This window comes from Tenrec ecaudatus, chromosome 8 (genome assembly GCF_050624435.1).
Source record: "Tenrec ecaudatus isolate mTenEca1 chromosome 8, mTenEca1.hap1, whole genome shotgun sequence".
Lineage (NCBI taxonomy): Eukaryota > Metazoa > Chordata > Mammalia > Afrosoricida > Tenrecidae > Tenrec > Tenrec ecaudatus.
This window is the reverse complement of record NC_134537.1, coordinates 99813360-99834976: the sequence shown is the minus strand read 5'-3', so window position 1 is coordinate 99834976 and position 21617 is coordinate 99813360. Positions and strand designations below refer to the sequence as shown.

The 21617-nt window shown below is 39.9% G+C and overlaps 1 protein-coding gene across 1 annotated transcript in view; it reads left to right on the top strand.

The window, feature by feature from the left end:
• Positions 1 to 21617, top strand: part of ADAM9 (ADAM metallopeptidase domain 9) — a 142429-nt gene that overhangs the window by 68644 nt on the left and 52168 nt on the right. The window contains exons 8-12 of the mRNA XM_075556635.1: positions 649 to 720; positions 1126 to 1295; positions 4274 to 4355; positions 4822 to 4955; positions 14817 to 14988. Of these exons, the coding sequence (XP_075412750.1) occupies positions 649 to 720; positions 1126 to 1295; positions 4274 to 4355; positions 4822 to 4955; positions 14817 to 14988 (630 nt within the window). The remainder of the gene's footprint in view (positions 1 to 648; positions 721 to 1125; positions 1296 to 4273; positions 4356 to 4821; positions 4956 to 14816; positions 14989 to 21617) is intronic.

The following is a 21617-nucleotide window of genomic DNA, read 5'->3' as shown; positions in this document are numbered from 1 at the left end:
TGAGTTTGGTGTTTTTTATTTTAAATTTATTTTTAATGTTGCTCGAGGAGGTCAGATGCCACCCTGTTATTTCAGGTTTTTATTTTTTTACATTGAAAGCGAGAATATTACAAAGATGTTTATGTTTTTAAGTGACCATGCATAGGCATTCAACCATGTGAATCATAACAATTTGCGAATAACATTGCAAGAAATGGCAGTTTCAGAACACTTGATGGTGATCATCTGGAACCAGTGCTTAGACTAAACTACAGCCATTTGAACAGAACAAAGGGATATTGCATGGTTTAAAAAACGAAAAAGTAGACATTAGAGTTTTATGTTTTCACCACACTTACTTAGTGTGCATCATGAGCAGATAATCCAAGACACTGGACCATACGGAGAAGGACACGCATCAGGATTGCAGGACAGGTCTTCAGATTATTTTAGTTAACCGCGCTGGAGAAGAGTACCGAAAGTACCATGGAATGCTACAAGGGCAAACGGGTCTGTCTTGGAAGAACAACCAGAGAGTTCCGTAGAGGCACGGATGGCAAGATTTAATTTTAGGTTCAGAGGAAATATTTGAATTCTTATTGTCTATCTGATTATTGTAATTTTTCTTGAATTTCTTTTAATGTAATGGTTTTCCTTGTTTTTTTTCAGTATGATGCCATGGGGAGAAATCAGACTGCTGTGAGAGAAGAGATGATTCGTTTATCAAACTACTTAGATAGCGTACGTTTTGTTTTTTATCAACCAGCATTGATTGTGTCTTGTCCCTTCATAGTCTCTGAACAGAACTTAAAAATGATCTCAGTTTGGGCTCTGGTTAGCTAAGTCTTTCTGCGGTCTGCTCTCCAGTTTGTTTATAACTTTTTTCTATGGTAGATAGGAAAGTTCAAGTGTGGAAAGAAGTTTTATATTCACATATACAGCGCTTTACCTTCTGGGTATCTAGACTAAGGCATTTGGTTTATGAAAGATCTGCTTATTTTTATTAAGAGTCTTTTATTTTAAGAAAGTCTGCCTCCTACTTTGAAACTTCCAAATTTTCAAGTGCCACATTATTTTTTTTTCTGTGTGTTGAAGTTTTTCCCTTTTGTTCAGTGTATTTTATGTACGTATTCCTTTTCTTTCCAGATGTACATTATGCTAAATATTCGGATTGTACTTGTTGGACTGGAAATTTGGACCAATGGGAACCTGATCAACGTGGTTGGAGGTGCTGGTGATGTGTTGGGGAATTTTGTAAATTGGCGGGAAAAGTTTCTCATAACACGTCGGAGACATGACAGTGCACAGCTTATTCTGTGAGTGGGAATACTAAGTAATATTAATGAAATTATCATAAGAATTAAAAGTGTTTTCTTCATTAGCATTAAAGTCTTTTTTGGGGTTGTTGGTAGTAGTGTATTCTTGCGGGTTTTTTTTTGCATCTAGTTTATTGAGAAGAACTCAATTAGATACCATGATAGAACAGTCTGATAATGAAGCTGTAGATTTTATCTTATGTTTCTCTCCTTTCTTGAATACACACCCTCCTCTTAGTAAAGCATGCGCTCTAGTTGCTTTGTGAGAAAAGATACATGGGAAGAAAGATATTTGACCGCTTGCATGTCTAAAAACTGTATTATTCTTCCCTCACACTTGTTTGGTGATTTCTCTGTATATAGTATTCTAGACACAAAAGCTTATTCCTTTAGAATTTCACGAGCATTGCATAGTTGTTTTCCAATTTTCAGTATTACTGTTGAAAAGCCTGAGATCATGTGGTGTCTTGATCCTTTATATGTGACTTATTTTTCCTTCTTCTCTGGAAACTTGCAAGTTCTTCTCTTGATTCCCAAGCTTTAGAGTTTTCCTAGTCATCTACCTTAGTTAGTTCTTTTATCACTCATGTGCGTACGTCTCAGTAAGCAATTTCAGTCTTGAGAGTGATAGCCATCAGTTTTTTAAAACTTAAAAAAAATAATTTTATTGGGGGCTCTTTAGTTTTAATCACTATATACACATACATACATTGCTAGTAGTTACATCTTGAAGGACATTTTCCGTGGGGAGAGGCTGCAGTCTCTCTTCTCCAGTGCTCTTTTACTCACTCCTCTCTTTTTGTTGCTTTAAAAAAAATACTTTTAATGGGGGCTCTCACTTTGATTACTTTATAGATGATTTTCTCACCATTATTTTTATTTTTCATTTCTTGGATTCCTTTAACTCAGCTATTTGGTTTCTTATATTGGTCTTCTAATTTTATTATCTTCATTTTCCTTTTTTTAAAAATTCTACATTCTAAAGTATTTCCTTAAATTTGCATTCTAAAAATCTGTTGTCCATTTTCTCTCCCTTTTGCTCCTCTGTCTTATTATTCCCTTTAATATCTATTTGTATAGAATCAAATTATTCATGAATATAATATTTCTTCTAACTTCTGGATATCAACATCTTAAAAAAATTCTTCTCACTGCATAGCATTTCATGTGCTATAACCAAAACTTAACTGTTGCTGTCAATTTTGGAAATTTTAATTTTTATCACCTTACTCAATACTAATAAATGTCCAAAACTTGAAACTCTCGCTTAAAAGTAGATTTAAGAATTTTTTTTCTTTAAAGATTTTTCTGTATTGATGGGCTGACATTTTGCCAAAATGTTTTAGTTTATATAATGTGTGTGTGTTTTTTCCTTCTAAATTTTATTTTGCTCCTTTGATATTTATAGGACCTAAGATTTAGACATTTTTGTCTTGTGGAGTAATATACCTTAATTTTACTATTTTTGTTTTATTAATTTTGGTTCATTTAAAGAAAGGAACAGAAAATGCCTCAATGGTTTGGACCTAACTATACAAAAATAATTCTTAGTAAAGTTACATGAGTCTTTATGCCAGCGAGATTACTTTCTCTCACAAATAACCAAAAAGAGCAGACCTATCCACTCTTAGCAAAGTTGCTTTTTTCTCCTGTTCGGTCTCCATCTGTCATCCCAGGTGAGTCCTTACTAATGTACTCAAACCTTCAGGAGATTTTTTTTTTCTAGTACAGCTTACTGTTAACTATGCAGGGGAAGATGAGACTTTTTACCCCCATGTGAAGAGTTTCCGTCTTGGAAGCTCACAGGGCCATCTCTCCCCTGTGTGATCGGGTCTTCATTAGTCTGAATTGACTCAAAGGCAGTGACTTTTCTTTTGGAGTTCTCGATCATAAGCAAACAGCCAGGGTCATCAGGTGTTTGGGAGCTAAGGGATTTACTGCGGGGGATCCGGCTGGCTCGTTTCCTCGAGAAGCTTTTTCTGTTGTATCTTTAGTTATTCAAAGATGTTTCCATTTTTCTTTTCGTACATCAGGCAGGCACTGGAGAATATTACCGAACAGATAGTCCAAAATCCCTACACTAATGAACCTATATTTTGGTGAAGAAGATTGGCTATAAATAACCTAAATTAGCAAGATGTGTGGTATCTCACATAATATAAGTAATAGGAAGAAAACAGAGAAGGGAGGGATAAAGGTTTTGGAGGAGTGAGGTTGGGATTTTAATTAGCATAGCCAGGGAAGGCCTCCCTGAGAAGATGGCTTGAGTGGAAACACGAAAGAAGTTAAGTTAGGGAATGACGTGAGGATGGCTTTTCAGTCAGAGGGAATGAATCCTGAGATACAAGTGTTTCTGTCACGCTTGAGGAACAATGTGGAAACGGATGTGATTGTGTGTGTGTGTGTGTGTGTTTTCATTGTGCTTACTGTCCTCTAGCCTCTATGTGAATATGCTCATTTAATCTCTTTCTTCACTAAAATTTGTTGAATTATTTGTTAAACTATACATTTTAGGAATGTTTCTTTATCCAGAAGATTAGCAAATCTCTGTTTTATACTCATGGGAAAAATGCATTTATCTCTGATAATGAAAAATAACTATTCTATTTTAAGCTGTGCTCTTAAAGTTTGCATTTTTATAGAAATATAGAGAACACAGTATTTTCCAGTTTGACATTATGCATTTGCACAATTCAATAAAACCAATGCTATATCAATCACATTGTACAAACATCTACAAAGGCGCCTTACAAATGTTTGTGGAAATGTACTTGTCAGTTAATTCCATTTTTTTCATGTATCTTTTAAAATCCCCTAGTCCATTCTCCTTTAAAAATGTTATGTTTTATTGCCCCCTACCACCACTCCAATTGTTGTAGGCTGTATCAGGTTAAGATGAACATAAAAATAGGACTAATGCATTCCTTTTTTCGACCAAGTGTATTTTATAATACTTACCCTCCCCCTTTTCCACTTAGGAAGAAAGGTTTTGGCGGGACTGCAGGGATGGCCTTTGTGGGGACAGTGTGCTCCAGGAGCCATGCGGGCGGGATTAATGTGGTATGTCTTTGTTCTTGATCTTCAACTTAGACCTCTGCTTTAGGACGTATCGAGCATCTATCAACTCTGTCCTTCCTCCACAGGCCTGCAATATTATTGTAGGCATCTTGAGGGGCATAGTAGAAATGACACACTTGTTCTATCCCTGGAGACTGGATCAAGTAGTGTCCTTAATTACATGTTTATTGGCTCCTCATCTTGTTTTACTGGAAGTGGAAACAAGAGTTATTATTTGGGAACTAAATGAGAGCCATAGATTTGTTTTTCCATAACTACCATGGATGAAATATTAGTGTTCAAGTAATTGACTTAATGCGGAAAGGGTCCGATTCCATTACCAGAGGCCATAGCATTTTCATATTAAATGGAAAGCTTGGTTTAACATGGAGGCTGCTGTCATGATAGTGAAACAAAATGTTTCCATTTTGGTTCGAAGCCTAATTGATGACGCGCTGTGTTTGGCCAGTTTGGGCAGATCTCTGTGGAGACGTTTGCATCCATTGTTGCTCACGAGCTGGGTCATAACCTTGGAATGAATCATGACGACGGCAGACAGTGCGTCTGTGGAGCAAAGAGCTGCATCATGAATTCGGGAGCATCGTGAGTAACTAAATTCTTACTTTTCTTACTATGGGATTGTATGGATCCGCGTTCCCTGAATTATGCCAACACTGAGAAAAAACAGGAAAAATTATTCCTGACTTTCAGGAATTCCTTACGTGGCACAGCAATGAAAGTCTCTTCCCGAAGTGATCCGAGAGAGCTTTTAAGAAAGAAACAGTTCTGCTTTACTACAGGTGTATAGATTTCCTTCTACAGGCGCCCACCCACCTGAACGTGTGCATCTATTGTTATGGACTTAATTGTGTCCCTCCAATATTATGTTGAAGTTCTCACCTCTATACCTGTAACTCGGACCCTGTTTAGAAAAAAAGGGAAAACTGACATGGACACACACACACACACACGCGCATGCATGTCGTGCGCCAGGTCTCGCCAGCAAGAAAAGACGCGTAACAACAGGATTCTTCCACAGGTGTTTAATGCGGGTTCGATTTTGCAGATGCGGAAAAAGACCCCGAAGCCCCAAACTACTGCTGCTTATATACGCTCTACGGGGACGTGCCATGCATTGATTGGTGTGTTCGCCAGAACTCTCGTTTGCATACTCCAGGGTGGAGTTGTGACTACGTCATCTAAGCAGTGCGCATGCCTTAAGTGGTTGTTTACCACTTAATGGGCCACCGCCCTGACTGCCCGGCGCCATCTTGTAATGGCGGTGAGAGCTGCGGCTTCCCACATCTCCTCCTTTCTTATATATTTTAGGCCTAATTCATCGATCCATCCCGGAGCCTCCAGCAGCCCTAGGAGATCAAGATGGATGCCTAATCCATCGATCCATCCCGGAGCCTCCAGCAGCCCCAGGAGATCAAGATGGATATAAAAACCCAAATCTGGTCACCCTGATGCGTGCAATGAGCAGAGCTCCACATGGTGCAAGGGCTGACCAAGATCCAATTTCTGTCACTCTTCCCAGTGCAATGGGACAATTCCCTTGGGGTGCAAGAGCTGACAACTTATGGGGGTTAATTTTCTCTTAACAAAGAAAGCCAAAGATCATGGGAACCACCGCGCTCAATCGCTAGCAATGCCTGCGTAATGATGACTTTGTCATGTTTTTGCTGGGCCTTAAGCTTGCAGAGCAACCATAGCAACAACACTCCTCCTCAGCATATAATTACAGCAAATGTAAATACTCCCACCCACTCTTTAAAGTAGGAAAAAGCAGTAGAAAGCCAAGAAGTAAAATCTCCAACAGTTATAGATTTCATTCGTGTGCCATTAAGGGTCGTGATTTGCATCCGAAGTTATTCTTAAAGTTCTTCCAGTTCAGCCGTCCATTGTCCAGTAAGGTACTGGGATATGTTCTTGCTGCTAAAAGAAGACTCATTCAAGAATTTTAAAGGTGTTATGCACAAATTAGGTGTAGAAGAAATACAACTTAATTGCACCATGCTAGTAAGAGTGTCCACTTGTTGTAGTAAATCAACTCTCTGATTCACTAGCAGTATTCCAGACATTAATTGAGCATCCATTTTCTGAGCTGTGGATAACGCTTCTGATGTAGATTGCGTAATATTATTAATGACATTTGCTGTCATTACTTGATTAGACATAGCCAATCCTGCTGTAACCGCTGCCGCAGCTGAAATCGTAATGGCTGTGATAATTGCTGCGGTAATGCCGAAATCTCTTTTTCTTCTATAAAGTGTGGCAATAGGAAAGGCATTAGGATCTGCTTCAACGGGTATGGGTATCATAGTGGGAATTTTTACTATCAAAGCAAATGGCACAGAGCCATTCCAACATTCAGCAAGCCAACACTGACTGCTAGAGCTATTACATGAAGCTTCCCAAAAACTATTATTACTGTGACTAATGTTGAATGTTATCAAAAAGAAAAATGGGGGCTGAACACAAATAGGTGATGACTTAAATTGTACCCTTGATATATTAATCATAGTTTTTACACTCAACTTCTTTGTACTGGTATTGTATATGCCTGTGACATTATACAAAGTATCATTAATTCCAAACATTTTTGCAAAAGGAGTTACTATTGTAGATGCTCCACGCTGATTATACAATATCCATTCATACCACGGCCAAGTATTATCAGGACCAGTGGTATTAGTGCTAATATTCCATTTTGCTTTACCTAAAGCTGGAGTCATATCAAAACCTGGTATGATAGGTTTGTTCCGATAATTTGGAGACTGACATTGAGTAAAAGAAGGCGGAAAACCTTTTTCAGGTGAGCAACTAGGTAATATGGCACGTCTGGTCACATTAGGTGGCGCTACTGATTCATTAATAGGCCCAGAGGGTCTGGATCCTTCACGAATCACCATGAGTGTTGTTATATTCACACCTTTTCCTTTCTCAGAGGTACCATTTCCACCTGTAGCACCTTGTACAACCTTCGTAAGGGTAGATATAATATTATTAAGTGCAGAGTCTCTAGAAGGATCCACCCAATTGACTAAAGACCCGTTTCTTACATGTATACAGGGTGCACTAGTATTAATGGTAAATAAATTCTGCACACTTGGCGCACTGCAACACAATAGTGCGAGCCTCTGCACGAGTAATTGGAAACTTAATGCGTAGGGTGGCAGCAGGCACATGATACAGCGCATGAAAGTAGCCGCCAATACTGCAGCAGCCAGTCCTGCATTTGTCAAAGGACCGCCAACTTCCCTGCAAGCCTTCATCCATGCCTGCAATCCTTTGGACTTCCATGGCGTTATAACTGTTCTACATTCTTTAGTACACTGCTCAAAAACTAGCTGCTCAATGAGAGGCATGGCTGTGTCTTGATCTCCAAAAATTTTTCCTGCTGCTTCCAACATTCGTGCCACAAAATCTGAAAAAGGTTCGGTAGGTCCCTGTACAATTTTTGTTAAGTTGCCCCTAACCTCTCCTTTATTAGGTAAAGTTCTCCATGCCTTGCTTGCAGCAGAATTTATTTGCTGATATACTTGCAATGGATATGCTGTCTGATTATTAGCCCACCTCCCTTGGCCTGTAAGCATTTCAAAATCCCATGCTGGCTGCCCTGCCGCAGCATTTTCTCTAGCCTGAGCTGTTAATAAATCCTGCCATAAAGATTTCCATTCCAGGTATTGTCCTGTAGTCAATACTGCTTTTGTTACAAATGTCCAATCGGCAGGAGTCATAGCATGGCCTGTAAGCCTTTCAATTAGAGATTGAGTATAATTTGCACTTACCCCGTAAGCTCTCACAGCTTCAGCTAAGTCCTTCACTTGTTTGTGTTCTACGGGTGTATGATAATGAGCATTATTCTGGTCCTCAAATACTGGATACATTTGTTGAATTGCTCTACGAGTATGGGGTGGGCAAAAGGAGTAGCCACACCCTTTCTGCCTGTCTTCCTTATAAGGAGGTGGTGCTGACGGGCTCACAGCTGTCTTCCATAGAGCACTATACTGCCCTCCTTCAGTTGCTTGTAATGCGTCATATCGACCCTCTTCATAACGAGCAGCTGCCTCCTCTAACTGCTCCTCCTCCTCTGATAGTTCCAAGAGTTCTAATTCTCGCCATGGATATAAAGGCTCCGAATGGCGGGTACAGTTTTTCTTTTGCTGATCAGCTTCCTCCCTTAATTCTACCTGCGCAGTTTCTTCTTTTTTGGCAGCTCTGTGCTGCCTTTACCGAGTCTCTTTAGACTCGTCCCGTTCTGTTTCTGACATGCTTTCCTGAACGTCCTCCAAAGCCTGCTGTCCCTGTTGTAATGGCTGTCTACACTCTTTATCCTCAATACATGCTTTTATTAGCGTCCTTAATAAAGCATCAAGCGCTGTAACCATGGTCTTTATTGCTGCGTTCCCCATGTTACCTGCTTATGTATACAAGGATAGTTTCACACAGGTTCACACGGGTTTATCTACACCCAATTTAAAAAGCGGCAGGCTGTTCGCCGTTGAAACCGAAAGCAGAAGTGTTAGAGCGCATACACCAGTTCGCGGCTTTAGCAATCGTTCAGGCTCATATCTCTCAGAACTTACCTCTACAACCCACGCCGTGTGGTTCTGAATCCTCCCTGGTAACAGGTGGTCTCCGCTCGTGCCTAAGGTGGTCGTTAATTCCCAGGTTTCGGCACCAATATTGTCGCGCACCAGGTCTCGCCAGCAAGAAAAGACGCGTAACAACAGGATTCTTCCACAGGCGTTTAATGCGGGTTCGATTTGCAGATGCGGAAAAAGACCCCGAAGCCCCAAACTACTGCTGCTTATATACGCTCTACGGGGACGTGCCATGCATTGATTGGTGCGTTAGCCAGAACCCTCGTTTGCATACTCCAGGGTGGAGTTGTGACTACGTCATCTAAGCAGTGCGTATGCCTTAAGTGGTTGTTTACCACTTAATGGGCCACCGCCCTGACTGCCCGGCACCATCTTGTAATGGCGGCGAGAGCTGCGGCTTCCCACACATGCAGAAGGCAAATGCCATGAGACCATCCCTCTGAGTGCTTAAAAAAACCAAAACAAGGCAATGATTGCCAGTAGACACCAGAAAGTAGGAAATTCCCACAGAAAAATAAGCCTGGCCAATAATCTAATTTTGACTTTGGTCTCCAGAACTATGTGGAAATAAATTTCTGTTCTTTTAAGTTCCCCACTGTGTTAGCTCTGTTACGGCAGCACGAAGACACACGCTCCGTCGTCGGTAGATGTACTGCACATGCTGCTGCAGCTACATTTCCCAGCTCCAACAACAGGTGAAGCCTACCCACACATTTATTCTCCTCCCCTCTCTGTTTCCTCTTTCCCCTCCCCTCCTCTTATCCCGCTAAAATGTTAGGTAGTCATACAGTTGGTGCATAAGGAGTGGGTATAAAAGAGTAGCAGAGGGTCAGCAAAACAAGGGAACCCCTCCGTTAGATAGAGTGACTATGGCTGCTGAAATGGGCTCACACCTGCCTACAACTGTAAGGGTCAACAGAACTAGACAACAGTTTGTTCTGTTATATGTAAATAAAGTCACCATGTGTTGCAACCAATTCAACTGCAACTCAGAAAACAAATCATTAAAAGTGTAGGAGGTGGCTAGTGAGACTATGAGAGCAGTTAGGGTGGTGAAAAGGGATTCAATTCATGGCTGATCCACGCATTTTGGTGGCTGCAAGAGTAAGTTGAGAGGGAAGAGTTTATATTAGACCACTGCGGGTGATAGGACCAGCTATCCCGCATTAAGCTGCATCTGAAATGAGGCGTGCGGATGAAAGGAAAAGAAAGAGATGTATACACAGCATGGGATTGGGAGGACAACAGTCTGATGGACTGAAGTACTGAGTATATTCAAAGCTTCGTTTTTATACTCTTCTTACACAAGGGAATGGTTACAAAATAAACATCAAAGAACTTGTTTTAAAAAACATTCTGAACCTCTTATCTATGCAGATGTTACTTAACTAGGCACACTTTCTAAACACTTGAATAAACAGCACTATATCCTAAGATAAGCACAAGGACATGCCGGGTTCAAAAGAATCTTAAAAGAGGTCGTAAAGAACTGAGTTATCTCACAGTGCTTTTAGCTGCAAGGTAAACAGAGGCACAGGACACTAATTAGTCACCCACCAATAAACACCTTGACCAGCCACCACCTCCTACAGACCACTTTCAGTTCTGACCCAAATTCTAAGTGTGCACTATTTCAGAAACCACTCTTAGGTTTGATAATCCACTAGCAGGACACACAGAATCCACTGGAAGTTTTTACATTCGCAGCTGTTTGTTGTATAGAAAGGATGCAGATTAAAACCAACACAGGATGAAGTCCTGGAGCGTTGTACGCATGAAGCTTCCAGATGTTTTTCCCCCCAAGGAATGAGGACAGCAGGCCTTTCTGCTCTTGATGTGTGCGACAGTATTTGTTAAGTATTACCAACCAGAGAAGCACACCTGAGTCTTGGTGTCCACAGACTGTATTACGGTGCAATTACATAAACTTGATTAGCTAGTCATTTGATTGACAGCTTCTAGACCAGTGGTTCTCAAACTGTGGGTCGTGACCCCCTTGGGTTGTGGCATGGGGAAGGTTGAGAACCACTTCAAGAAATCTCGCTGACCTGTGTGACCCAAAGCACTATCCTACATCACCCTATTTGGCCACGCAAGGTTGCCAGGTAAAGCAAACCTCTTGTCAAGCGTGGCATTCCCATGGCTTAGAGATTACAGCTCAGATTACTTCTCAGGAGCTGAGGGCAAAGACCAGACCTTTTTTTGGTGAAAGACTACATTAATTATTATGAATTGGTATTGAAAGATTGTTGGATTTTTGAATGAAAAGTTTTCAAAGATTGAGGTGAAATCTCAGGTAAAGGTTAGAGCAGTGGTTTCCAACCTGTGGGTCGTGATCCCCTTGGGGGTCGAACGACCCTTTTACAGGGGTTGCCTGAGACCATGGGAAAACACATATTTCCAATGGTCTTAGGAACTGAGACACCGCTCCTATCCGTCTCCAGGAGGGTTTGCCCACATGCAGATATGCCCACCTACAGTACCCGGTGTGAAGACTATTACCCAGGCTACACCATGCTTCAAGATAAAATTTCATCTACTTTTAATTAGAAATAAATATTTCACAGTATATAATTACATGTTTTTGTGGTTAATCACTATGCTTTAATTATGTTCATTTTGTAACAATGAAAACACATCCTGTATATCAGATATTTACTTGATGATTCCTAACAGTAGCAATATGACAGTTATGAAGTAGCAACGAACATAATGTTCTGGTTGGGGGTCCCCACCACATGAGGAACTGTATCTGTATTAAAGGATCATGGCATGCGGAAGGCTGAGAGCCATTGGGTTAGAGAGTGGGATCCCTAACATTTTGAGATTGTAGAGGGAAAACCATCATGGATAATGATCATGGGAGGGAATGATTAGGTAATGGTGTGCTCAGTGAAAAGAAAAAGGAATGGAGAACCTTGTATATTTGAAGGATGGTTTATATTGATATTGAAATCACTAAGAATTTCGGCAATTGTTAGAATAATAGTGAACCAGTACTAAAGTCCTCAGGGAATGACGGACAGGAAAGGGAAGAGTAGTTGATGCAACAAGGAGAGAGTGGGCGTCTCACCTGAGGTTTGAGGAGACACTTAAGAAGGGGGAAGAGAGCGCCTCACGTCTTTCCTGTGGAGCACCTGTGGGCGTTGCTCTACCCAGTGCACGGCACCATGGTCGACTCCACTCTGAGAAGTCCGCTCCTCCTTAGTCACATTTCAGTGCCCTCCGCCCCAAGGGGCATGTCCTCTGGTACCAACTCCAATAGTGCTCTGCTTCCATTCATTAGTCCCTCCGTATCTGACAATGTTTCGACACGATGCATAAGGTTTTCAGTGACTCCTTCCTCTGAAGTGGGGGGCTGAGTCCTTGGTCTGTTCTTAGTCTAGAAGCTCCGCTGACACCTGGTCACGTGTGTGCCACTGCTGGCATATGAAGTACCAGTGACACAGCTGCCAGCATCACAGCTACATACAAGCCACCACAGTATGACAAACTAACAGACAGACTTAGATGGTGTTTAATTCACCTCGTTATCATTTCCTCTGAAGCTGAAGGCTTTATTATTATCATTTGTATCTGTGACATTTGTGATTTTTATAGAGTGTCTGATTAGCATGCCTGTCTAATCCACCATCTTGCCAGACATTCTTTTTACTATTTATGCATACTGTATATACTTGTGTATAAAGTGAGTTTTTTAGCACATTTTAAAATGCAGTTTTTGTGGTAAAATTAGGTGCCTTGGCTGATATCTGGGTCGGCTTATACTCGAGTGTATACTGTATACACAACCAAACTCACTGCCATTGAGTTCTGACTCCTAGCAACCCTGTAGGACAGAGAAGAACTGCCCCTGTGAGATTCCAAGACTAACTCTTTATGGGAGTGAAAAACCTGCTCTTTCTCCCGAGAAGCGTCTGGTGGTTTTGAACTGCTGACCTTGTTAGCAGCCCAACAAGTAATCACTAGGCCATATGTGGTATGTGTATATACACACACATTCACACACGCATGCATGCACACTTGTGTATACCCCTAAAAAATCAGAAAAAGGCTCCACTGGGCGGAGCTTTTGTAGTATGCACTTTCCCCGTTAGGAGAACATCAGCAACTTGCTCTGAGTTAGTGCACCCAGTAGCATCCCCTGGGAAGGTACTCTGTGGTCACAGTGAATTTTTTCGTGAAAGCAGTTTTGCTCCAACTTTTTGTGATGGCTGATGTAAGAGAACAGCATGTAGCTGTTAAATACATAGTTTTAAAGAAAAATTTAGGGTTTTTTAGGTACCCCTTTTGTGTGTGTGTGTCTGAGGAGTTACCCCCCAAAGAACCGATTTTTTCCCTAAAGCTATATTACTTTTAAATTATTACCTAATTTATTTTATTTATTACCTAGTATGTTTACTTATTTTATTTATACTCTGTGTAACTCTTTAGTTCACAAGGGCAGAAACATTTGTCTCCTTTGTCCATTATTTTATCCCCTGCATTAAGAAGAGTGCTTTACACATAATAGATGCTTAGTAAATATTTGTTAACTGGGTGAATGATACTGCACAAAAGGACTTCTTCCCCTAATATTGTTAACTTACACTAGCAAGAAACAGAAGAAGTAAAACCAGTCTCTTTGTTAGTATCAAAAGCCTTATCCTCTCACATGGACCACAATATTGTCTTTGTTCAGGCTGTCACTGAGAAATAATTATTTCTCCTTTTTCTGTTGGCCCATCTCAGAATCATTCAATAGTCTGTTGTATATTTAAGCCGTATCAAAATGTTCTGCACAGACTGATTTCCAGTCTCAAGAGCCAGGACTGTATATATATTTTTTTTTTGAGATTTAGTAACCCATTAGCAAAGAAGCGTGTAACAGTGCATACCCACCACAGAAAGTGCCCCCTAAAGAATCTGCTTTTTAGAGTTCCTTGTGTTTACAGAAGAGCCAGAGATAAGTAAGGGCAGCTTCCTTGGTCATGATAACGCAACATAGTTTTCATTCCTGCTTACTGCTTTTGGCACCATGGGGCTGCGTGCCCATGATACATTTTTATTGTAACTTGGGTTTCTAGATGGAGGGGTTTCCACTTGTCTTCAATGTAAAAACAACCAATAGGAGATTTATCAGGTTATTTTATAGTTACTAAATCAAAGAATAATAAAACAAATAAGGAAAATGTATTAAAATTGCATTAGTATAAATCTGACAATTCAAGTTTTACGTTTTCTAGAAGTCCATCTTGCTTTCAGAGGATTATAAAAGACATTTACTTAAAAGTTCAAACTGAACGTCAATGAGTGGCCTTAGCTAAAATCCTGTGCCGTGCATTTTGCCTCTTGAAGACTATGGCGACTCTTTGCTGAATTGTCCATTGACATGATTTTAACATAGTTCCTAATAAGTGATAGTAGGAAATGTCTTCAAAGGTAGACAGAATTAAAGAATAAAAACAGGTAAACAGTTTTAAAACTTTTGGAACAACATAGACTTAATGTAAATTATTTGGAAAACTTTTACTACGGAAGATCAGTACAACTTAATTCTACAAAACTATGTGTGTTTTATGATCTGTTCTGATCCTGAAATCCTCTGATTATATATTTCAGTGTAACTGATCTGTTTGGAAGGTATTTCCTAGAGGTGCAATGTATTGTAACCAAAATAATAAACTATTTTGTAGTAGCTGAAATGTATATTTATTAAAAGTTGATTTTAATACTAATTTTTCTCATTTCTTTTTCAACTTATGTTCTGCCATTTAAACCTTTCAAGTTGGTTGAAGACATGACTTGCACTTATTTTTTTTTCTTCAAAATGAGTACTTACTATGATAGGTCTTTTTCTTAATGTTTATTACAGAGGTTCCCGAAACTTTAGCAGCTGCAGTGCAGATGACTTTGAAAAATTAACTTTAAATAAAGGAGGAAACTGCCTTCTTAATATTCCAAAGCCCGATGAAGCCTATAGTGTCCCCTTCTGCGGTAACAAACTGGTGGACCCCGGGGAAGAGTGTGACTGTGGCACTCCAAAGGTCAGTTTAAGTTCTAATTTCTGTTTTGTGAATTTACCACTAAAATTTGCAAAAAATGCTTTTTTTTTTTTTGGTAACTATGGTTTTAAGAGCTGGAGTAAAATTTAGTGACAGAATAAGAATTGGGTGTTTGCTTGTGGGGAGATGGCCTTAGATTAGTCATCCCCTCTTCCGTGGAACATAAATGATGGTGTAATTAGTTAAGAAGTCAAGAAAAAAACTCATGTTTATTCTTGTTTTGTTGTTGCTACCTTCTGCCAAATCTTTTTTAAAAAATAATTTTATTGGGGGTTTATACAATTCTTATCCCTTCTATCAGATCTTATGGCTATTGGATAAATAATTATTTAGTTTGAATAATTAATCCATTTTTCCTACATGCTTGTGAATTCTAATTATTTGACAACCATTGGAATAATATTTATTCACTTGGGTTCATTTTAATAATAAAGTGAAGCTGATCTGTTCTACTCACTACCATTGAGTCAGTATTGACTCAGATCTTCCTGCAGAGTTTTTTTATGTTACCCATTTTTCCCCCACCTTTTATTAGCTTCTAGTTTATCTATTGATCTCTGGCTTTCCTGGACTTTTTACTACCCTTACTAGAATCATTTTCCTCCACATACTTTTAAAAAAGAGGTAAAAATACACTTGATTGGATGACTTGACGACAGTGGGTATTGTCAAGACTACAAAACAAGGCACACACCAGTTCATCCATTCCCGCTTGCAGGACTCAGTTACAGTGAGGGCCTTCTTTGAGTTGGACAACCATTCTCATCCTCCTTGTGTGAGCTGTCCCCCCTGGTGAATATACTCTCTCTCCTCACTCAGGTTTTTGTTTACTGTTTAGAGTTTCTGTTGCCACTTTGGGCCATGCAAATAGTAAAAGGACTCCACTGGGAGGTTGCTCCATCCCTTTTACACCCCAACAGAGGTGTGAACACCTTTCCTGAGACATTCATGCCCCTTGGTTCCTTCACCCCACCCCCAAAATCTTGGTTTGAGGTTCCCTTATCACTCTTGGAAAAGTGTCTGCAGATTTGGGGTGACTTTAGCACAATGGTGTATGAGCAGCAACCAAATGGTTGTCTCCCTTTCTGCCCATCTTGAGAAACTGACCCCAGCTGTGGTGAGGCTCCTGCTGTCAAAGTACAGGACTCTCTTGTGAGTCTAAACGGAGCCGGAGCCGATTAGGCACAGCAGTGAGCAAACACAAGCAGGCTCAAGATAGAGGCCATGTGTAAATCACCAAGTTACTGAGGAATGTTGTGAATAGAGAAACTAAGACAAGGATTTTTTCCCACAGAGCAGAGAGAATGCTTCCCCATCATACTGGTGCCTTGGATTTGAACTTCCAAGTCTCCTGTGAGAAAATGAATTTGGTTAAGCCCTCCCTCAGTTTGTGGCATGCATTTCACAGCAGCATGAGAAAGCTAAGAGACACTGCTTGAATCCTTCTTTGGAATGCTTCTGATTGGATGCCCTCCTCACTCTGTGTGTTGATCATATGCTGTATCTTGGAATGATGAATATCGAGCAGTTCTTTTAGTTACACCTACTTTGTGTATTCTTTCCATCATCTTTTGATGTTTTCTGCATCATTTAATATTTTTCTCATAGATTTTTAATCTTGCAACTGGGGGCTTGAATTTTTTTCCTGTAGTTATTTTACTGAACAAAAGCACTCAACTTTACTTGCTCTGTTCCATGGCCTGGCGCCTGGTTCTGCTGTTGCTTCTCTGATAGTGCAGCTGTTATCTGGATCCAAGAGGTCCACCACACAGAGATCGCAGGTCCAGAGGATCTGGCTCATGCCGGTAATGAGATCCCCTCCTGCAAAGTGTCAGAGAGCTCACTTTATATACAAAAAATTGGCACTCCAGGGAACCCTTTTGGCAATTACTCACAGATGAATCCTGTCAGGATTTTTCACTTGCCCCACCCACCCCTGACCTTCTTAGCAGACCCTTGAAGGGAAAGGGTCATTTGGTGGGAGTTCACTCAACCACAGGAGACCAAGAAGGCACCATTTATCTCAAAACAAAGATCAGAAGGCAGGAAGGGGTGGGGGAAAGAATGAAAAATGGAAATAGGGAATCCAGGGAGAATGTGGAAAGAGTGCTATTATATTGAGATTGCAACTGATCCTATGAAACAAAATATATTGAATGGAAAAATCAATTTTCTTTATAAATGTCTACACTAAACTACAATGAAAAATAAAATAAAATACACAAGGAACCGATAACAGGAATAATAAAAAGGATATTAGTATAGATGTTGTGATTCGTATAAAGATAATGAATTATTTGAAACTTTAATGAAAACAAGCAAATTCCTAAAAAAAATGTGACATACCATATATACTCAAGTATAAGCTGACCCAAATATCAGCCTAGGCACCTATTTTATTCTAGACATTTATTTATTTTAAAATGTTAAATCATTTTATTGGGGCTCGTACAAATCATCACATTCCATAGATCCATCCATTGTGTCAAGCACATTTGTTGCCATCATCATTCTCAAAACATTTGCTTTCTACTTGAGCCCTTGGTATCAGCTCCTCATTTTGTCCCCTCCCACCCCGCCCCACCTCCCTCATGAACCCTTGATAATTTATAAATTATTATAATTTTCTCATGTCTTATACTGTCAAGCGCCACCCTTCACCCACTTTTCTGTTGTCAGTCCCCTAGGGAGGGGGTTGTATGTAGATCTTTGTAATTGGTTCCCCCTTTATACGCCATGTTCTCTTCACCCTCCTGGTATTGCCACTCTCACCACTGATCCTGAGGGGTTCATCTGTCTTGGATTCCCTGTGTTTCCAGTCCCTATCTGTACCAGTGTACATCCTCTGGTCTTGCCAGTTTTGTATGGTAGAATTGGAATCATGATAGTGGGGAGAAGATAGGCATTTAATTTTGCCATAAAAACTGCATAAAAATTATGCTGAATCTTCCCAACACCATCACTGAAGACAAATGGGTGCATTGACAAATGGGTGCATTAACAAATGTGAAGAAAGCTGATGATGACTGGCTATCAAAAGATATCACATCTGGGGTCTTAAAAGCTTGAAGATTAACAAGTGGCCATCTAGTTGACAAGCAACAAAGCCCACATGGAAGAAATACACCAGCTTTGTGTGATCACGAGGTGTCGAAGGGATCAGGTATCAGGCACAAAGAACAAAAAAATCATTTAATTGTGAATGAGAGGGAGTATAGAGTGGAGATCCAAAACCCATCTATAGGTAACTGGACATCCCCTATAGAAGGATAGTGGGGAAGAGACGAGCCATTCAGGGTGCAGTATAGCACTGATGAATCATTCAACTTTCTTCTAGTTCTTTAATGCTCCCACCCCTCCAACTATCATGACCCTATTCTACCTTCCAAATCTGGTTAGACCAGAGAATGTACACGGGTACAGAGAAGAACTGGAAACACAGGGAATCTAGGACAGATAAACCCCTGAGAACCAATAATGAGAGTAGTGATACCAGGAGGGGAAGGGGAAGGTGGGGTATAAAGGGGAAAATGATCACACGGATCTAAATATAACCTCCCCCCACCCCGGGAGACGGACAACAGAAAAGTGGGTGAAGAGAGACATCGGACAGTGTAAAACATGAGAAAGTAACAATAATTAATAAATTATTAAGGGTTCATGAGGCGGGATGGGAGGGGACAAAATGAGGAGCTGATACCCAGGGCTCAAGTAGAAAACAAATGTTTTGAGAATGATGATGGCAACAAATGTACAAATGTGTTTGACACAATGGATTTATGTATCAATTGTGATAAGAGTTGTATGAGCCCCCAATAAAATGATTTATACAAGAAAAAAATGCTGAAAAACTTGGCTTATACACAAGTATATATGGTAATACATTGCCTTTTAGAAACCTGAAAAATTAGGGTGCAAAAAATTGTATCAGTAGTCAAAAATATTCACATAAAGAAAACTATAGGATCACAGAATTTACTTAAAAACAAAAACAAAAAGACCCTTATCCAAATGCTTCTAAAAAACAAAAAACACAGATTACAATGGGTCTCCTAAGAAGGTGTGGTGGGAGGTGGGAAGGGCAGTGGGAGATACTGATAAAATTCACCTGTGACTAATGGCCAACAGGTATCCTGGGAATACCATCTTGTGATTGAACTGAGGGATGCATTACTCTCTGATGTTAATCACTTCATTGTTATTGTTATCAGGTGTAGTTACGTAGGTACCTAGTCATAGCAGCCCCGTGTACAACAGAATGGTACAATTCTCCTGTCATACACCATTTTCATAGTTAAGTTCAAGCCCATCATTGAAACCAGTGTATAAATCCATCTTGTTGACGTCTTCCTCATTTTTTTGGTGTCTACTCTACCAAGCATGATGTCTCTTTTCAGGGACTAGCCTCTCATTTCTAAAGTATGTGAAGTGCTTCTAAGAAACATTCTGGTCCTACCTACCCCAAGTGAGACTTGATTGTTCTTTTGGCAGTCGATGGTATGTTCAAGATTCTTCACAGACACCACAATTCAAGTGTATGCGTTCTTATCTAGCCTTCCTATCCACTGTCCAATTTTTACATGCACATGACGTGATTGAAGTACCATGACTAGAGTCATATGCCTTACTCCTCAATGTGATACCTTTATTCTTTAATACTTTGAAGAGGTCTTGTGCAGGAGATTTACCCAGGGCAGTGCTTTGTTTGATTCCTTGACTGCTGCTTCCATGAGAATTGATTGGGAATCCAATCAAAATGAAATCCTTTACAATTTGTGTTAGGCAGGGTTATCTAGAGAAACAAAACCAGGACACTTATGATTTTATATATCTATATAGCTAGATAGATAGGTTTATATAGCGAGAAGGAATATAATGACTAATAAGTCCACACAGTACTACCGAGGGCTCAGTTCAACTCACTTTGTGGAACAGTTAGTATACTGACAGTCCTTCAACTCAGGACTGCTGGTCCAAGATCAAGGAAGCAGGCATTAGAGTTAGCCCTCAGGCAAAACAAGGCAGAGTTAGCCTGCAGGTGGGGCAGCAACAAGGAAACTTGGTGAAGCAAGACCTCAGTGGGATCTCCAGCTTGAGCAATGTACTCATGGCAACAGGATCCACCAGCAGCGCAGCAAGGTGACAAGATCCATGGGTTGGCTCAGCCCACAGGTAGTGAAGCACATGATAGAGGCAAAGAACTAGCTCAAGTAGCAGCACAAAGGTCCAATCATCAGGGAGAGAGACAGGCTACCACCCTCAGAAAGCAGTTATCTCAGACATCCTCCAATCAAGCTGTGACCTGATTAAGCTCCACCCTCATGTTCCTGTGGAGGCCTAGTTGGCACAATAAACCTAACTATCACACAACTTCACTCTTTTCTCTTTCTCTCATGCTGCTACCTGTTGGTCTAGTTGTGAAGATTTTTATCTTCTTTACATTAAGATGTGATCATACTGAAGGTTGCAACCCTTGATTTTTCATTACCAATTGCTTCACGTCCTCCTCAGTTTCACAAGCAAGGTCGTATCATCTGCCTACCATAGGTGGCTAATAGGTCTTCCTCCAATTCTGATATCATGTTCTCGTTCATAGTCAAGTTTTTCAGAATATTTGCTCAGCATATATTGAATAATATGGTGACATGGATACAACCTTGCCACACACCTTTTGAAAATTTTAAACCATGCAGGTTCTGCGTAAGTACAATGAAGTGTTCTGGAATCCCGTTCTTCTCAAGATGATCTATAGTTTGTTATGATCCATGCAGTTGAATGCTTTGGCCTGTCTGTTTTTTGACAGAAAGTTGATCTCTGTGGTTGGGTTCACTTTCAAATCTGCTTGCATATTTTTAATGCTTTCTAGTTTTACCAGTGACTTGCCAGTTTAAGTAATAGTAGTTTTGAAAAAAATGTTAGCTTTTTTCTCTGTTGGTTTTTATTTCTTTTCTATTTCTCTCATATGTGTTTCCCATGCCTTATATCTGCTCATTTTTGTGTATGGATTTAATTCAAATGTATTTTATTTTTGATTTTGTTATATTTGATTTATTTTGGTTGGTTTAACTAGCCTTTGATTTTTCTAGCTTTTTGAGATGGATTCTTAGCTATAATTCAGCCATTCTTATTTTTTACTATATGCATTTAGACTGTAAATTACCTTATAATTATTACATTGTCCATCTTTATCAAATTTCATTGTGTGAAATTTATGCCATTTAGTTGAAATATTTTCTATTGGTCATCATACTTCTTTGTTACTCAATTCTTGGTATAGTTGTTAGGTGCCATCAAGTTGCTTCCTGAGTCACAGTGGTCCTTTGTACAGCACTCTCGCAGGAATAATGTTTGAGCCCATTGTTTCAGGCACTGTGTCAATTCAGCTTCTTGAGAGTCTTCCTAGTTTTCGCTGCATTTCCACATGATGCCTTTTTCTAGGAACTTTCTAAGTGTATTTGTTGATTTTCAAATGTAGGAAAAAAATTTTAAAAATTGATTATTAACTTTGAGAAATGAACATAGTCTGCTTTGAAAATCTCTGTTAGCGCAGTGGTTATGGTTAAAGTACTCAGGTGCTATGCAAAAATTAAGTGGTTTGAATCTATCAACTG